Raw genomic sequence first — 14103 nt, 5'->3', positions numbered from 1 at the left:
CTCCAGAGTGCGTTATAAAAGCAGATATTAGAAGTTCTCAACACTATTCTCTGAACTTAAACATAGAAACGGCTTAAGTCTTTTTTTCTGTGCCAGAACCTGTCTTCTATGGGGTTCCGCTGTTACCTCAGCTTTCAGGACCTGCACTCTAACGCGGGAAAGTCGGCCTGCGCCCCGCCCCTCGGGACCAGGTCGGTGCGCCCCGCCTGCGGACCGCGCGGCTCGGGAGGCTCTGGCTCTGTTGCATCCCGGTCCCCGGCCCTCTGCAGCGCCGCTTTCCCTGCTCTGAGCGATTGCCTGGGTGCAGGTCGCCAGCATGAAGGCCCGCGGAGCGCTGGTGAGGGTAGGATGGACGATCTCTAGGGCGGGCAGACCCTGGGGTGGGCGAGGTGGGCGCTGAATGGGCTCGGGCGGGGGTGAGCTCCGTCTCAAGCTTGTGCTGCTAATGCACTGGCGACGGTTCTGGGCGTCGCCAGCGGCAGCTCATTGCAGGTTTTGTGCACTTTTGTAACTCGAGGCCATGGGACCATCCTGTCGGTGCGCACGGCTGGAGGAGGAAGCGGGTTTGTGGGGTGGTTGGCAGCCTTGGGGAGCCCGAGGCACGTGCTCCTGGGATGCACGTGCGCGCCGGAGGGGGAGGTGGAGGCTGCAAGGATGGCGTCCCCGGGCGGGGTCTCTGCACGCCAGGCTCCCTGGGACGTCGCCCGGAGCCGCATAGGCGGATCGGAGTGGCTTTCCCGGGGCGGGTGAGTGACTTCCTGCGCACCGAGGGTGGGTCTGGGACACTGGGCCCCCGCGGCCCTGTTCGGAGTTCCCCGGGCGTTGAGGACTGGCTCTGTGGTCCTGGCTGGCCTCCAGCTCCGATCCTCCTGCCTCTGCATCCCCAGCGCTGGGATTACAGCGCGGTTCAGATTCTGAGGTTTTGAAGTTTCACGTCTCAGCAAAGGCATCTTTAGAACTCGGTTTACGCAGGGGAAGGGTCTTTATTTCGTCTCAAATGTTGCCTAAGGGTAGTTAAAGGGTCTGGTGGTCCCGACCACACTCGACTCCACCTCCAAACTCACTCGCTGTGGTGAGTGAGCGTCGAATGTAACGGAAGCCAGGATATCCTTTCTGCCCTGGAGTGGGTAGAAGAATGGGGGTTGTGAGGTGTTTAGCCGAATTATCAAGATTAGGGAAGTCTGGGGTAGGTGTGGGGGCATGGTTTCAGGTGGAACTGGGCCTTGCTTTCAGGTGTTCTGGTTTGGAATCGGTCAATCTAGTTAAAATTTGGGTATCTACGTGAGTGACTTGAACAATCTGCTTCACGAACTCTTCATGCTTAGGTTCCTCACTAGTTAAGTGAGAGTAATGATAGCACGTTTTGTTGCAAAGAATTAAGCATGACTTGTAAACATTATTTACATAATGCCTGGCTTGCAGGAAACACCCACAGCAAAAGAAGTTATGCCTGCCAAAACGTTCTGCTTAGCCAGGGCCACTTGTTTTGCTTCTTGCTAAGTCTTTTCCTCCTAGGTAAATTTGTTTGGCTGATAATCCTTGGCCTGACCTAACTAGTTAAAGATAAACATGTATGCCCTGCCCACTCCCCAGAGCTTCCAATAAAGGCTTTCCTTGGGGCTATTCCTGGACCTCTTGATTGGACTGGTAGGTTGATGCGGAACCCTATGCTTGGAACCTGCTATTTGAGGAGATGAAAGACTTTTTCAAGTTTCCTTACAACACTATAGTGTTGTGCAGTCTTGTTTCACCTTCCTTCCTAGGGCCTTGAATTTCCTCTTCTGAAAAGGTGAAATGGGGACTTTATTGAGATGCCTTTCCACTCTCAATGCTGTATCCTGTTTACTTTATACTTGGTAGCTCTACCTACTTATCATCAATTTCCTACCTTCCTTGGAAAGACATTCTTAAAATGAATGATATCTACTTAGCAAAGGGAAGTTGAGCTACTTCTATCATGTAAATAACTTGGTTGCCAGACTGAAATTGACAGTGTAAGGTGAAGGAAATTAAGGCTGTTGGTGTACCTGTGGCCTTAGGTGTTAGCATTGTTTTTGTAGGGTGTATATCAGGACTCCCTGCTACTCCATGGCTCTCTTTAAGAAAATAAAAACAGCCAGGTGCTGGCAGCTCATGCCTAAAATCCTAGCTACTCTGGAGGCTGAGAGCTGAGGATTTTGTTGGGGTGGGGGATTAAGAAATCCTTGAGACTCTTATCTCCAATAAATTACCAAAAAACCTGGAAGTATCTCGAGTGTGGCTAGCTTTGGGCAGAAGAAGCCCCGGGAAGGGAGGCTGGAAGCCAGTGGCTCATGCCCGTAATCCTAGCTACTCTGGAGGCTGAGATCTGAGGATCGAGGTTCAAAGCCAGCCTGGGCAGCAAAGGTCGTGAGACTCTTATCTCCAATAAACCACTAGAAGACTGGAAGTGGCGCTGTGGCTCGAGTGGTAGAGTGATTGCCTTGAGCTGAAGAGCACAGGGACAGCGCCCAAGCCCAGAGTCAAGCCCTCCCTCCCCCCAACAAAAAAAGCTCAGGGATGGCACCCAGGTCCTGAGTTTAAACCCCAGGACTGGCACCAGAAAAGAAAAAAAAAGGCATACGTGCAACTCTTAAGACATTACATAAAACCAGGTTCTGATGGCTCATGCCTGTAATCCTAGCTACTTTGGAGGCTGAGACCTGAGGATCAGGATTTGAAACTAGTGAGGCCTACTGTTTTCTCTATCTCCAATTAATGAACAAAATGCTGGGCTGAAGGTGTGGCTCAAGTGGTAGAGCCCCAGCAGTGAGCAAGAAGGCTGAGTTAACAGTTCAGAAAATAAAAGGAAGTTATGGGGAGCCCTAGGCTGGAGGTATGGCTCAAATGGTAGAGCACTTGCCTAGCAAGCCTAAGCCTCTTGAGTTCAAACCCTGGTATTATACAGACAACAAAATCACATGAAATATGACTAAATGGCAGACATTTTTTATCATTTTTACGCAAGTTGCATTTTCTGATTACCAGTACAGGGCTGTTAAGTGAACAAATAAAGCATTTTTGCATTAAGTAATTTGACCTTATAGGACTTTGGTCTCTGGACCACAAGTTTCCTTTTCTCTCCTTGTGCTAGGAATTGGACCCAAGGTCTCATGTATAATAGGCAAACAACCACTACTGAGCCATACCACTAGCCCTACCCCTAAAAAGTGAGGTCTTGTAGACCCAGAGGCCTGTATAGGAGCTGAATGAAACCTAGACTAGTTTGCTACTAAAATATAATCCAGTGAAAGACCTAAATTTGGAGTGCTGTTTGACCTTTCACTTGGTGTTTTGTACCCTATGTTTACTGGATTGATGTATTTGCTATGTAAGGCTTTGTCCCCTTCCTTGGTTGGAATGGGGCCCATTTGGAAACCTGCCTGCCATCTTGAAGCAGAGGTCCTGCCCAATTTCTGTAGTTTGGGAAATTAGCGTCACAGTACAGAGCCCACAGCTTATAGAAAAAGACCTCATTAGCTTGGTTTTGGCTGAGGGAGAAAAATGGCTCTGCCATTTTGTATTTTGGAAATTTCCTTGTAGAAGTACTGTTCAATTAAAAAAATGAGGTTGAATTTTTGGAGTTTTGTATTCAACTCTTCTGGAGCTCAGCCTAATACTAAGAGCTTAGGGGCTCCTTGAGGTGGAAAAATTGGTAGCTCTGCAGATGTTTGAATAAATTTATAAATACCATTAAAATGTTCTTCAAAAGGATTCTTCAGATTTGATCTGAGTTTGGGCTTTTTTTTTCTCCCCAGCAATTGTAAATCTTCCTTTTTTGTCTGTAGGGCATGAGAGATGAACATGTCTGCTCTGTTGTTTAAACCTACTAAACTAAAAAGCGCTATCTCCAGTTAGATCCCACAGTAAGCATGCCACTTAATAGTGTTGCCATTTCCATTTGCAGCAAAAGGATGTCAGAGTAAAGAACGTAAAGAAATTCAGCTATATGAAGTTGATTTCCATGGAAACCTCGTCATCTTCTGATGACAGTTGTGACAGCTTTGCTTCTGATAATTTTGCAAACACGGTAAGTGCTGCCTGAGAATAAACAGAATTGCGTCTGCAGTGCTCAACATGCCCCCCCCCCCCCCAACACTTTGTGCATGATTAAAACTGCTTGCTTTTTGCCTACATTTCTATACAGCCCTTAGGAAAATACTGTACGCACTGTAATTTCATTTCACTTTTTGCTGTGGTTCTAGGTAGTAATTGTTGGAGGTAGATTAGCTACTTATTCTATCCTTTTGAAATGTCGACTAACCTAACATGCCTGATGATTTGCCATAACAACTCAGAAGTCATTTGTAAACCTCTGAGCCATTTTTCCTTTGTAACAAAAGCTATTCTCTTGTAGTGCACTTGTAAATGTGATTTGCTCTCTGCACAGTTTATGGAAAATGGGTTCTTGAAAAGAAAAAAAAGCAGGGAGAAAAAATGCACAACCACATTTATTTATTTATTTTACAGAAACCTAAATTCAGGTCAGATATCAGTGAAGAACTGGCAAATGTTTTTTATGAGGACTCTGATAATGAATCTTTCTGCGGCTTTTCAGAAAGTGAGGTGCAAGATGTGTTAGAGCATTGTGGACTTTTACAGAAAGCAAGGCCAGATGTCACTAACGAGCTGGCCAGTGGTTTTCATGTCGACTCTGCTGATGAACCTCATTACATTTTCTCAGAGAGTGAGAGGCAAAATGGAATGGTGAGTCTGAGAATTTCACCGCTGTGAAGAAGCAGGGGACATTGGTTGACAGGCAGGAGATACTTGACTTTTTAGAAACAATTTTTCATGTGACTGTCAAGACTTTTATTGACCTTTTTAAGCTGCCTCATGTTTAAAACTGATTTTAACTAATGTCTTACTTATAAGTCTTACACATTTAATAGGATCTGACCATCTCAGAAAGTTAGTAAATAAAGTTGGTCGGTTTTCAGATTCCTACTCTCTCAGAGATCTAGCCTAATCCAAGAGATCACCCCTGTCCTAACTATGAGCTGGGCATTAGATGCCCGACGCAGTACTTGGTACAGAGCAGGTCTTCGATCAGGACTGATTTTATAGAGAGCTCTACTTGCTTCTGAGAGCTAGTGAGGCTCCTGGGGAGACGCTCTGACAGCCTCGCCTGTTTCTCTCGGCTTCTCTCTGGGCCGTTCTGGTGCATGCTTCTGCTGTTTCAGCTTGCTCACCTTGCGTGCACTGTTGCTGCTGCGCCCAGCCACTCCCTGAGCATGCTGTCTGCCTTGCAGGGATTTGATTGTCTCTAAGACTCTTTCCAGAGGCAGCATGACATTGAGTACATCTTCACTTCCAGTGCTCGGACATGAGTCCCTTGAGTGACAGATAAATGAGTGGCAGCGCCTGACCCAGGCATGTTTTTAGCACAATTAGTTGGTGCTGAGATGTGTTCCTTCAACAAGCAATACTGGTCCAAGTTGGGGTGTGTGTGTGTGTGTGTGTGTGTGTGTGTGTGTGTGTGTGTGTGTGTGTGTGTGTGTGTGTGTGTGTGTGTGTGTGTGTGTGTGTGTGTGTGTGTGTGTGTGTGTGTGTGTGTGTGTGTGTGTGTGTGTGTGTGTGTGTGTGTGTGTTGGTACTGGGTTTGAACTCAGGACCTTATTGCTAGATTGGTGCTCTACCACTCGACCCTTACCTCCAGTCTTTTTTGTTGTTATTTTCTCAGTAGGGTTTCCTGTTTCTGATTTGTTTTTCCTTGGGCTAGCCTCAGATCTTTTTTTTTTTTTTGGTCTGGGCGCTGTCCCTCAGCTCTTCAGCTCAAGGCTAGCGCTCTACCACTTGAGCCACAGCATCACTTCTGTTTTTTTCTACTCATGTGGTGCTGAGGAATAGAACCCAGGGCCTCATGCATGCAAGGTAAGCCCTCTACCACTTGAGCCACCTTCCCAGCTCCATAGCCTCAGATCTTGATCCTCCTTTGTAGATGGGATTACGGGTATGAACCACCAAACTCACTTATTGTTGAGATGAAATCTTATTAACTTTTTGGTGCTCTGTGCCTCTGAGTAGCTGTGTAACCTCTGTATTTGACTTCTTTTGTATCGTCGTTGTTTTTGTTCACAGTTTTAGAATGTTTTTATCACTCCCAAAAGAAACTTATCTATTCATTAATATTCACTTTCCATTATTTTTTTTTTTTTTTGGTCTGTCGTGGGCCTTGAACTCTGGGCTTGGGCGTTGTCCCTGTGCACTTCAGCTCAAGGCGAGCACTCTACCACTTGAGCCACAGCACCACTTCCAGTTTTCTAGTAGTTTATTGGAGATAAGAGTTTCACAGACTTTCCTGCCCAGGCTGGCTTTGAACCGCAATCCTCACATCTCAGCCTCCTGGGTAGCTAGGATTACAGGCATGAGCTACTGGCTCCCGGCTTGCACTTTCCATTTTTCTTCAACATCCTTCAGTTGATATATATTTGGGTTGAATAGTCCATGCAAGTTTTATTTGCTGTCTTTGGTTTAGTTTTTCCATGGGTATGAAGTGATAGCTCATTGTGATATTGATTTGCATTAGGAATCCTAAATTTCTTTTTTCTTTTTCTTTTTTAAATCAGTCATGGGGCTTGAACTGTGGGCCTGGGTGTTGTTCCTGAGCTTTTTTTTTTGCTCAAGGTTAGTACTCTACCACTTTGACCCAGAGCACTGCTTCTTATTTCTGGTGGTTAGTTGGAGATTAGAGTCTCACAGACTTTCCTGCTCAAGCTGGCTTTGAACCATAGTTCTCAATCCTCAGAACTCAATCTCCTGAGTAGCTAGGATTACAGGCGTGAGCCATCAGTGCCCAGCCTAAATTTTTTTTTAAGCTTACAAAAAGTGAATAGAAAACTAGACTAGTCACATTCATAGACACAGAAATATGGTGGTAGCTGCCAGGGGCTGAGGTTATTTAGTAGATGTGGGCATTCAGTTTGATTTAAAAGAAAAAAAAAAGCACATGGTGATGGGAACATACCAACCATGAGCACACTTTTAATGTCACTGAGTTACATTCATCAAAGTAGCTAAGAGGGTAAATTTTATGTTAGGTATGTTTTCTTACATCTTGAAAAGATGGGTTAGAGAATAGAGACAGTTTAAAATAGTAATAGTTTAAGCCAGGTACCTATGCCTCACACCTGTAATCCTAGCTACTCAGGAGGAGAAGATCTGAGGATCTGTTGTTTGAAGCCAGCCCAGGCAGGAAAGTCCAGGTGATTCATGTCTCCAGTTAACCAGCAAAAAACTGGGAAGTAGAGCTGTTGCTCAAGAGGTAGAGTGCCAATCTTGAAAAAGCTAAGGGACAGAACCTAGACTCTTTAAGTTCAAGCCCTAGTACCAGCACACACAAATAGTTTAATACACAGTTCTTATAGAAGTCCTTTGCAAATACATACAGATCTATTTTTAAAGAAATGGGAAAGGGAGCTGGAGTTGACGACATTTTACAGAATGGTTTAGAATCCCGTGCCCAGGTAGCTCAAAACATTGTGTCCCAGACAGGCCACTACAAGCCTTTGACTTTGTTATCAGTATTGAGTTCAAATTGATTTGTTAAAGTTCCTTATATTTGAAAGTCATTGGTGAAATTTACAAGTTCTTAACAACTTAATTGCTCTGATTAAGCCAAGGCAGGAAGGCTGCAGAACCCGCAGCCAGTGCCTACGATCTGGACCTCTCCGGGTAGCCATGAAGTTCCCAGTGCGAAACACCGGGAAGGGAGCAAGCAAAAAAGCAGCACCCCTTCAGCCCCCAGAGAACTCTGCCATGGAGTCTAATTCCGACTCAGAAGATGAAAGTGGCATGAACTTTCTGGAGAAAAGGGCTTTAAATATAAAGCAAAACAAAGCAATGGTAGGTAATTTGGGTTTGCGTACGTCATAATTCTTCCCAGCTTTTCAGAAAGCAACTTGGTTATTTGTGTCCTGAGAAGAACATGCGTGCCACATTGGTTCCGTGTAGGAAGGTGTTTATTTTTTATTTTATTTTTGAGGTGTTCCTTATTAGTTGTTAGTGCCTGTTGTAGGGCTTGAACTCGGGGCCTGGGTGCTGTCCCTGGGTTTCTTTTTTTCTTATTCAAGGCTAGTATTCTACCACTTGAGCCACAGCTCCATTTCTGGCTTTTTTGGTAGTTAATTGGAAATCAGAGTTTTAAGGGCATTCCTTCTCAGGCTAGTTTTGAACCATGATCCTCAGAGCTCAGCTTTCTGAGTAGCTAGGATTACATGGATCGCCCAACAGTACCCAGCTTAGGGAGTTGTTCATTTAAAGAGTCTCGCAGACTTTTCTGCTTGGGTTGGCTTCGAACTGTGATCTTCAGATCTCAGCTCTCTGAGTTAGCTGGGATTATAAGCATGAGTCACCATCGCCCAGCTTTAATTGTTATTATGAAGTAGTTGTGCAAAGGGGTTACAGTTCCATGTCAGGTTATGAATACATTGCTTCTTGGACAGTGTCACCCCTTCCTTTATTTTCCTCTGTTAAAAGAAAATCTCTTAAAGCTTGGGATGGATTAAGGGGCAAAAATAACAGAGTGTCATCAATTTACTAATCAAAGCTTTGGGCTGTGCTAGCATTATTTCTATAGCTAGCATTATTTCTGCTCATTGTCAGCAGTTAGTCTAAACCAGTATTTTCTGTTTAATTTCTTCCTATTCTAGCTTGCAAAACTCATGTCAGAATTAGAAAGTTTCCCTGGCTCATTCCCAGGAAGACGGTCCTTTCCAGGCGCCAGACCACCGGTAAGTGTGCTAAGTGTGCATGCTTGTATGTATAGTATGGTGTTGGGGTAAGCCTAGGGCAGGTTTGTGTGAGACTGGAAGCTCTAGTTTATGGTCTTCCAGACAGTGGGGTGGCCTTCCCCTGCAGCCCCTTGACTCCTGTATCCCTTCGGTTACTTCTTCTCAGGGAAGGTTGAAGGTGTGTTTCTCTATGTTAGGCTTTAGCACATTTCTCCTAAATCTATCCACAGTAGATGAACAATAGATGCTATGCTTTGTTATGGCCAGACTGAGGAAATTAGTCTTTGTGTTTGCCAGGCAAACACTAGACTATTGTGCCGTGACCCTAGGCTTTTTGCTTTTGGTTTGTTTTCATGACAGCATCTAGTACTAGGTAGCCTCAGACCACAGTCCTCCTACCTCTGCCTCCTGAGTAGCTAAGATTACAGATTTATACAACTATGCCTGGTGATGATGCTTTTAAGAGTTGAGAATTAAGAAAAAGTAGGCAAACGCAATCAGGTTTTGGCCTAATATATGATTGTATTTTGAGGAATTAACGTGGTACAACTAAGGAGAATTTTCTGTGTCTGTTATAGCTCAAAAGAAAAGCTTGCTTTACCCCAACTTCCCCAGAGGAAGCCTACTACTGTTCCTCTTTTGTGCAATGTGTGTAACACATTTGTTGTCATAGAAAAGTGCCAAGAGATGTCATAGGGGAAAAAAAATTGAAACCTGAGATTGGTTTTTTACATATTGTATAAGAAGAATAAATAGTAGAAGAGCTAAATAGAATAAATGTCAATTACAGTGACCCTATAGCTTTTGGGCTCATTATCTATGTGGTATAAAAAGGACAAAAGAAAAGGAAAAAGTGTATCCTCCCTTTTTTATTTTATTTTTTTACTTAACAGAAAATGTAGAGAAAAGGTATGAATTTTCCAAAATGCTATTTCTCTTTACTCTGGAATAAATGAATTCTATCCTGTGTTTGTTCAGCCATCAAAGACACCTTCGAGGCGTTCCTTCCAAGGTGTGGGTTCCAGGAGGAACCCTGAGCGGAAAGCCCGACCTCTTACCAGGTCAAGGTCTCGGGTACTAGGGTCCCTGGGGGCTATACCCACAGAGGAGGAAGAGGAGGAAGAAGATGATAAGTTTGCATTAGTGAGAAAGAAGAAGGCAATGGACAGCTACATGAACGTGAGTTCTCTGGATCAGTTATCATGTTAACTCAGATTGTTGTCTAGCCTTACAACATTAAATAGTCCAATGTGAATGTTTTTCTCAGACCCTGCAGTACCACTGGTGGTGGTACATTAGCTTACTTGGTTTCTTTCCCAGGCAAGTCTGATTTTCAGCTTTTCTCAGTTGTACAAATTGTATCCATTGTGTAGTTAAATTGTCCTTACAGTAATCTTGGACCTTGTCCTCCTAAGCAGCAGTCATTATCAATCAAAGGTCCTGGGATTTTCAGAGTCTGGGAAAGGGACTAAGGAACTATGTCCTGCTTCTTGTCATATAGGATGATGACATGCCCAGGAGCCGTCGTCCTGGATCCATGACCCTTCCCCATATAATTCGCCCAGTGGAAGAAATTACAGAGGAAGAGTTGGAGAACATCTGCACCAACTCTCGTGAGAAGATATATAGCCGGTCACTGGTGAGAGCCATCTCCTTAGTGTCTGCAAATGGGAGGGCTGGCTTCTGTCCCTCAGTGGTCTGGGTGCATGGGACACACGCCTGTATGTTCTTCCATACGTGGAAAGAATTGTGTTATAGTGTGCCTAGGACCTAGCCCTTGCAAGTTGAAAGCAGTATTGAATCAATTTAGATTCAGCCTCTGATTGTTAGGAGTCTCTTAGGTGTGTATGCATTACATAGATGCTGGGATACAGTAGTATGCTAGGTAAAAGTGGATCTAGGTAAGTTTTTTCTAGCGTTGGAGATGGAACTTAGGCACCTGCTCATACAGGCCAGTGTATATATAACTGAGTTATACCCTTAGTCTCCCCCCAAAATTAGGTTTGGTGCTGTTAACTATTATATCTGTCAATTGATCATATTTTTTGATAGTTTATGTGGCCTGGCAGTTACCTGTAAATATAGATGTTGAGTAATTAATTTTTTGTGCCATTATTGGGGCTTGAACTCAGCCTAGGTACTGTCCCTTAGCTGTATGGTCAAAGTTGGTGCTCTACTACTTGAGCTACATACAGCTCCACTTACAGCTTTTTGGTGGTTAACTGGAGATAAGAGTGTCACAGACTTTCCTGTATGGGCTGGTTTTGAACTGCAGATTCTCAGATCTCAGCCTCCTAAATAGCTAGGATTACAGATATGAGTCACCAATGCCCAGCTGTGAAATAAAATTTTAAGTGTCAAACTTTTGTATGCATTTTTGTATGGATGTCATTTTAATGCCATTTTTTTTCTCTACAAAATAGCAGTATGTTTTTAGTTTTTATTCTCCTTGCTCTTTCTGAAGGGATCTACTTGTCATCAGTGCCGCCAGAAAACTATCGATACCAAAACAAACTGCAGAAACCCAGACTGCTGGGGCGTGCGAGGCCAGTTCTGTGGTCCCTGCCTTCGAAACCGTTATGGAGAGGAGGTCCAGAATGCCCTGCTGGATCCGGTGGGTTTCCTGAAAGATGGCAGGGCACTAGAGGAAGGGTTTAACTTTTACTGTGCTTGGGGGTCTTGCAGGGGGCTGGGTGTGAGCAGGTTGCAGCTGAGCTGGGTCTAGAAGGCTCACATCCATGAGGGACATTTATTCTCTTTTTCATCTTATCTCTGGTTAGTTGTACAGGACTTCTTTCTTTGGGTTTCATAAGGAAAAAAAAATTAGCTGTGACTACTACTATGTTAACCAGCTTATGAGTTTTCTATTAAATAAAGGGAAAAGGGTGTTGAATGACTTGATACCTACCTAGAAAGGAGTGTGAGTCAGTAAGGTTTTGTTTCATGGTGCTTTTCACTGTTTGCCTTTAGAACTGGCATTGCCCACCATGTCGGGGGATCTGCAATTGTAGTTTCTGCCGCCAGCGAGACGGACGATGTGCCACTGGGGTCCTTGTGTATTTAGCCAAGTATCATGGCTTTGGGAATGTGCATGCTTACTTAAAAAGGTAATGGGTATTATTTTTCTCTATATGTGCCTTAATGAAAAGATAAACCAGTAATTATTGCCAGGGCATAGGGCTGGAAATATCTGACTGGGCCTCTTCCTCTTTCTCTCTCTCCCCTGACCACCAAGATGGGCATCTGTGCAAAATTCAAGTTACACTTGAGGTGCCACATACTTGGCTATATGTATGTACATGATAACATGTGAGTGCATGTGCGTGTGTGCGTGTGTGCATGTGTGTGTGTGTGTGTGTGTGTATGTGTGTATGCTGCTACTAAGGCATGAATTTAGTACTTCATGCTTTTGCTTAGCTTTTTTCACTCAAGGCTAGTGATCTACTACTTGAACCACAGCTCGACACCCAACTTTTTGGTGACTAATTGGAGATATGAATCTCCTGTCAGGGCTGGCTTCAAATCATGATCTCAGATCTCCTGATAGGATTATAGGCATGTGCCAGTGGTGCCCAGCTTGTACATTATAACTTAATAATATTCTTTAAAAGCTGAGTTTGGTACTCAAAGGAGAATTGCTGGTGACAAATTATACCTAACATCTTTCCTTCTCTCTTTCACAGCCTGAAGCAGGAATTTGAGATGCAAGCATAGCATCTGGAAGATTCCTCTCTGCTATCCTGATTCTTCAGTCTCTCTCATGCAGTTTTCATTTTTTGTTCTTGATTGAAAACCCAGTTTAGAATCTTGATGTTTTATAGGAAGCTCAAATCAGGTTAATCTTATTATACTCAGACTGCTGAACCATGGAAAGCATGTTGCTACTTTTCTTTAGCCCTTCAGGGATTTTCTAATTCTCCCAGTCCTGCTGATGAGCCCCTTCCCAACAATTAGTTTCCAAATTCTTAAGTGACAAAGTCATGAAGGCATATTGCATTTAATTGGTGTTGAAATAGTCCTGGAATACACCCTGAAAAAAATCTAAGCACTTAGAAGCATATTAATGTTAACTACTTGTTTCATTGGATTCCAGAGAGCAGCCCTATAACTTGTTTACATAAAAAACAAATGGTTAATGTTAGTTGGCTTTCTTTTGTGTGTGTGACAGTCCTGGGGCTTGAATTCAGGTCCTATGTCTGTCCCTGTCATTGCTGTCCCTGAGCTTTTTGTGCAAGGTCATTTGAGCCACAGTTCCACTGCTGGTTTTCTGGTGGGTAATTGGAGATAAGCGTCTCACAGATTTTTTTGCCTGGGCTGGCTTTTAAACTGCAATTCTCAGATCTCAGCCTTCCAAGTAGCTAGCATTATAGGTGTGAACCACTGGCACCCAGTACTAGTTGACTTTTAAAAAATGGAATCTAGGCACAGAAAACTTAAAGCCTTGTGGGAAGTTAGGTAATTAGTTGAAGAGTTAGAATGGCCTTTGGATGTGTATGTTGTACTCAATATAGGAGTTGCCATGCCAACATGTGGTCCCTGCTGATTTCACCCACCCTGAGCCTAAGTGGTGGATCCCATACACATGGTCAGCCAGAGACTTGTGGGCAGCATTGTCCTGTATTACATTAAATGACTGTAGAAAAGATAATCTGAAAATTAGGATGGTGAAATCCAGCAACAGGCTAATTAGAATTGTTGGGGTAACTTCTGAAAATTTTTTTATTAATAATTAGTCTATTCTTTGCTATGTCTTGAAGAAATCATCCCAGGGGGTTGCCTTATGTTTTGGTTTTAAGCACTTTTGTAAGAATGAGAAGTGCCTTTTTGGAAATGGATAGCTTTCACCTAATTGTTAACTTACTGGTTAATGCTGACACAGTTTAAAAGTGTTCTGTCTGGCATCCTTGTGTGTGTAGCTGTTGCTGGAACCGCTCAGTGTTTGATGCTTAATTGGACCTTGCATCACTAAGTGTAAATATGGCTTTTGATCTGTAATGCTTTTATACAAAGGTTTTTATTTTAATAATAAAACATTATGTTCTAACTGGTCTGATTTTTTAAAAATCATTCTTACTGTACTTAATCTTTTTATTATTTATTTATTTATTTAATTTGAAAGGCCTTTTCTGCCTCTTTTAGAAGTTTACCATTTGGCTAAAGTTTCTGGAGATCCAGGGCCAGCTCTTTTGAACAATCTCCTTTGATGATGTGATTAGCAGCTGTGATGAGGAAATGAAGACAGCCATTAAACCCCCTCCTACCCCACCCTACATGTGCTTGTGAAGTTTTATAATGCCATTGTTTATCATTTGCAGACCAAAGAGTTTAGCAACTTTGTAATACTGCTTTTACC

General features: G+C 43.5%; 1 protein-coding gene across 3 annotated transcripts; it reads left to right on the top strand.

Moving 5' to 3' along the window:
• Positions 1 to 208: 208 nt before the first annotated feature.
• On the top strand, positions 209 to 12966 carry Cdca7 (cell division cycle associated 7). Of its 3 annotated transcripts, XM_042694152.1 has the most exons (10): positions 209 to 343; positions 3926 to 4048; positions 4489 to 4748; positions 7641 to 7863; positions 8670 to 8750; positions 9729 to 9929; positions 10252 to 10389; positions 11215 to 11364; positions 11721 to 11857; positions 12434 to 12966. In XM_042694152.1, the coding sequence occupies exons 1-10, from the start codon at positions 317 to 319 to the stop codon at positions 12462 to 12464; spliced, it is 1371 nt and encodes a 456-aa protein (XP_042550086.1). In that variant the 5' UTR covers positions 209 to 316; the 3' UTR covers positions 12465 to 12966. The 3 variants fall into 3 exon arrangements, with proteins under 3 accessions (XP_042550086.1, XP_042550085.1, XP_042550084.1); XM_042694151.1 differs by lacking the exon at positions 4489 to 4748 and having other exon boundaries at positions 209 to 337; positions 7636 to 7863; XM_042694150.1 differs by lacking the exon at positions 4489 to 4748 and having other exon boundaries at positions 7636 to 7863.
• The last annotated feature ends 1137 nt before the right edge of the window (positions 12967 to 14103 follow it).

This window comes from Dipodomys spectabilis, unplaced genomic scaffold, assembly GCF_019054845.1.
Source record: "Dipodomys spectabilis isolate Male_0828 unplaced genomic scaffold, ASM1905484v1 ptg000174l, whole genome shotgun sequence".
NCBI lineage: Eukaryota > Metazoa > Chordata > Mammalia > Rodentia > Heteromyidae > Dipodomys > Dipodomys spectabilis.
This window is presented reverse-complemented; position numbering and strand designations above follow the sequence as displayed.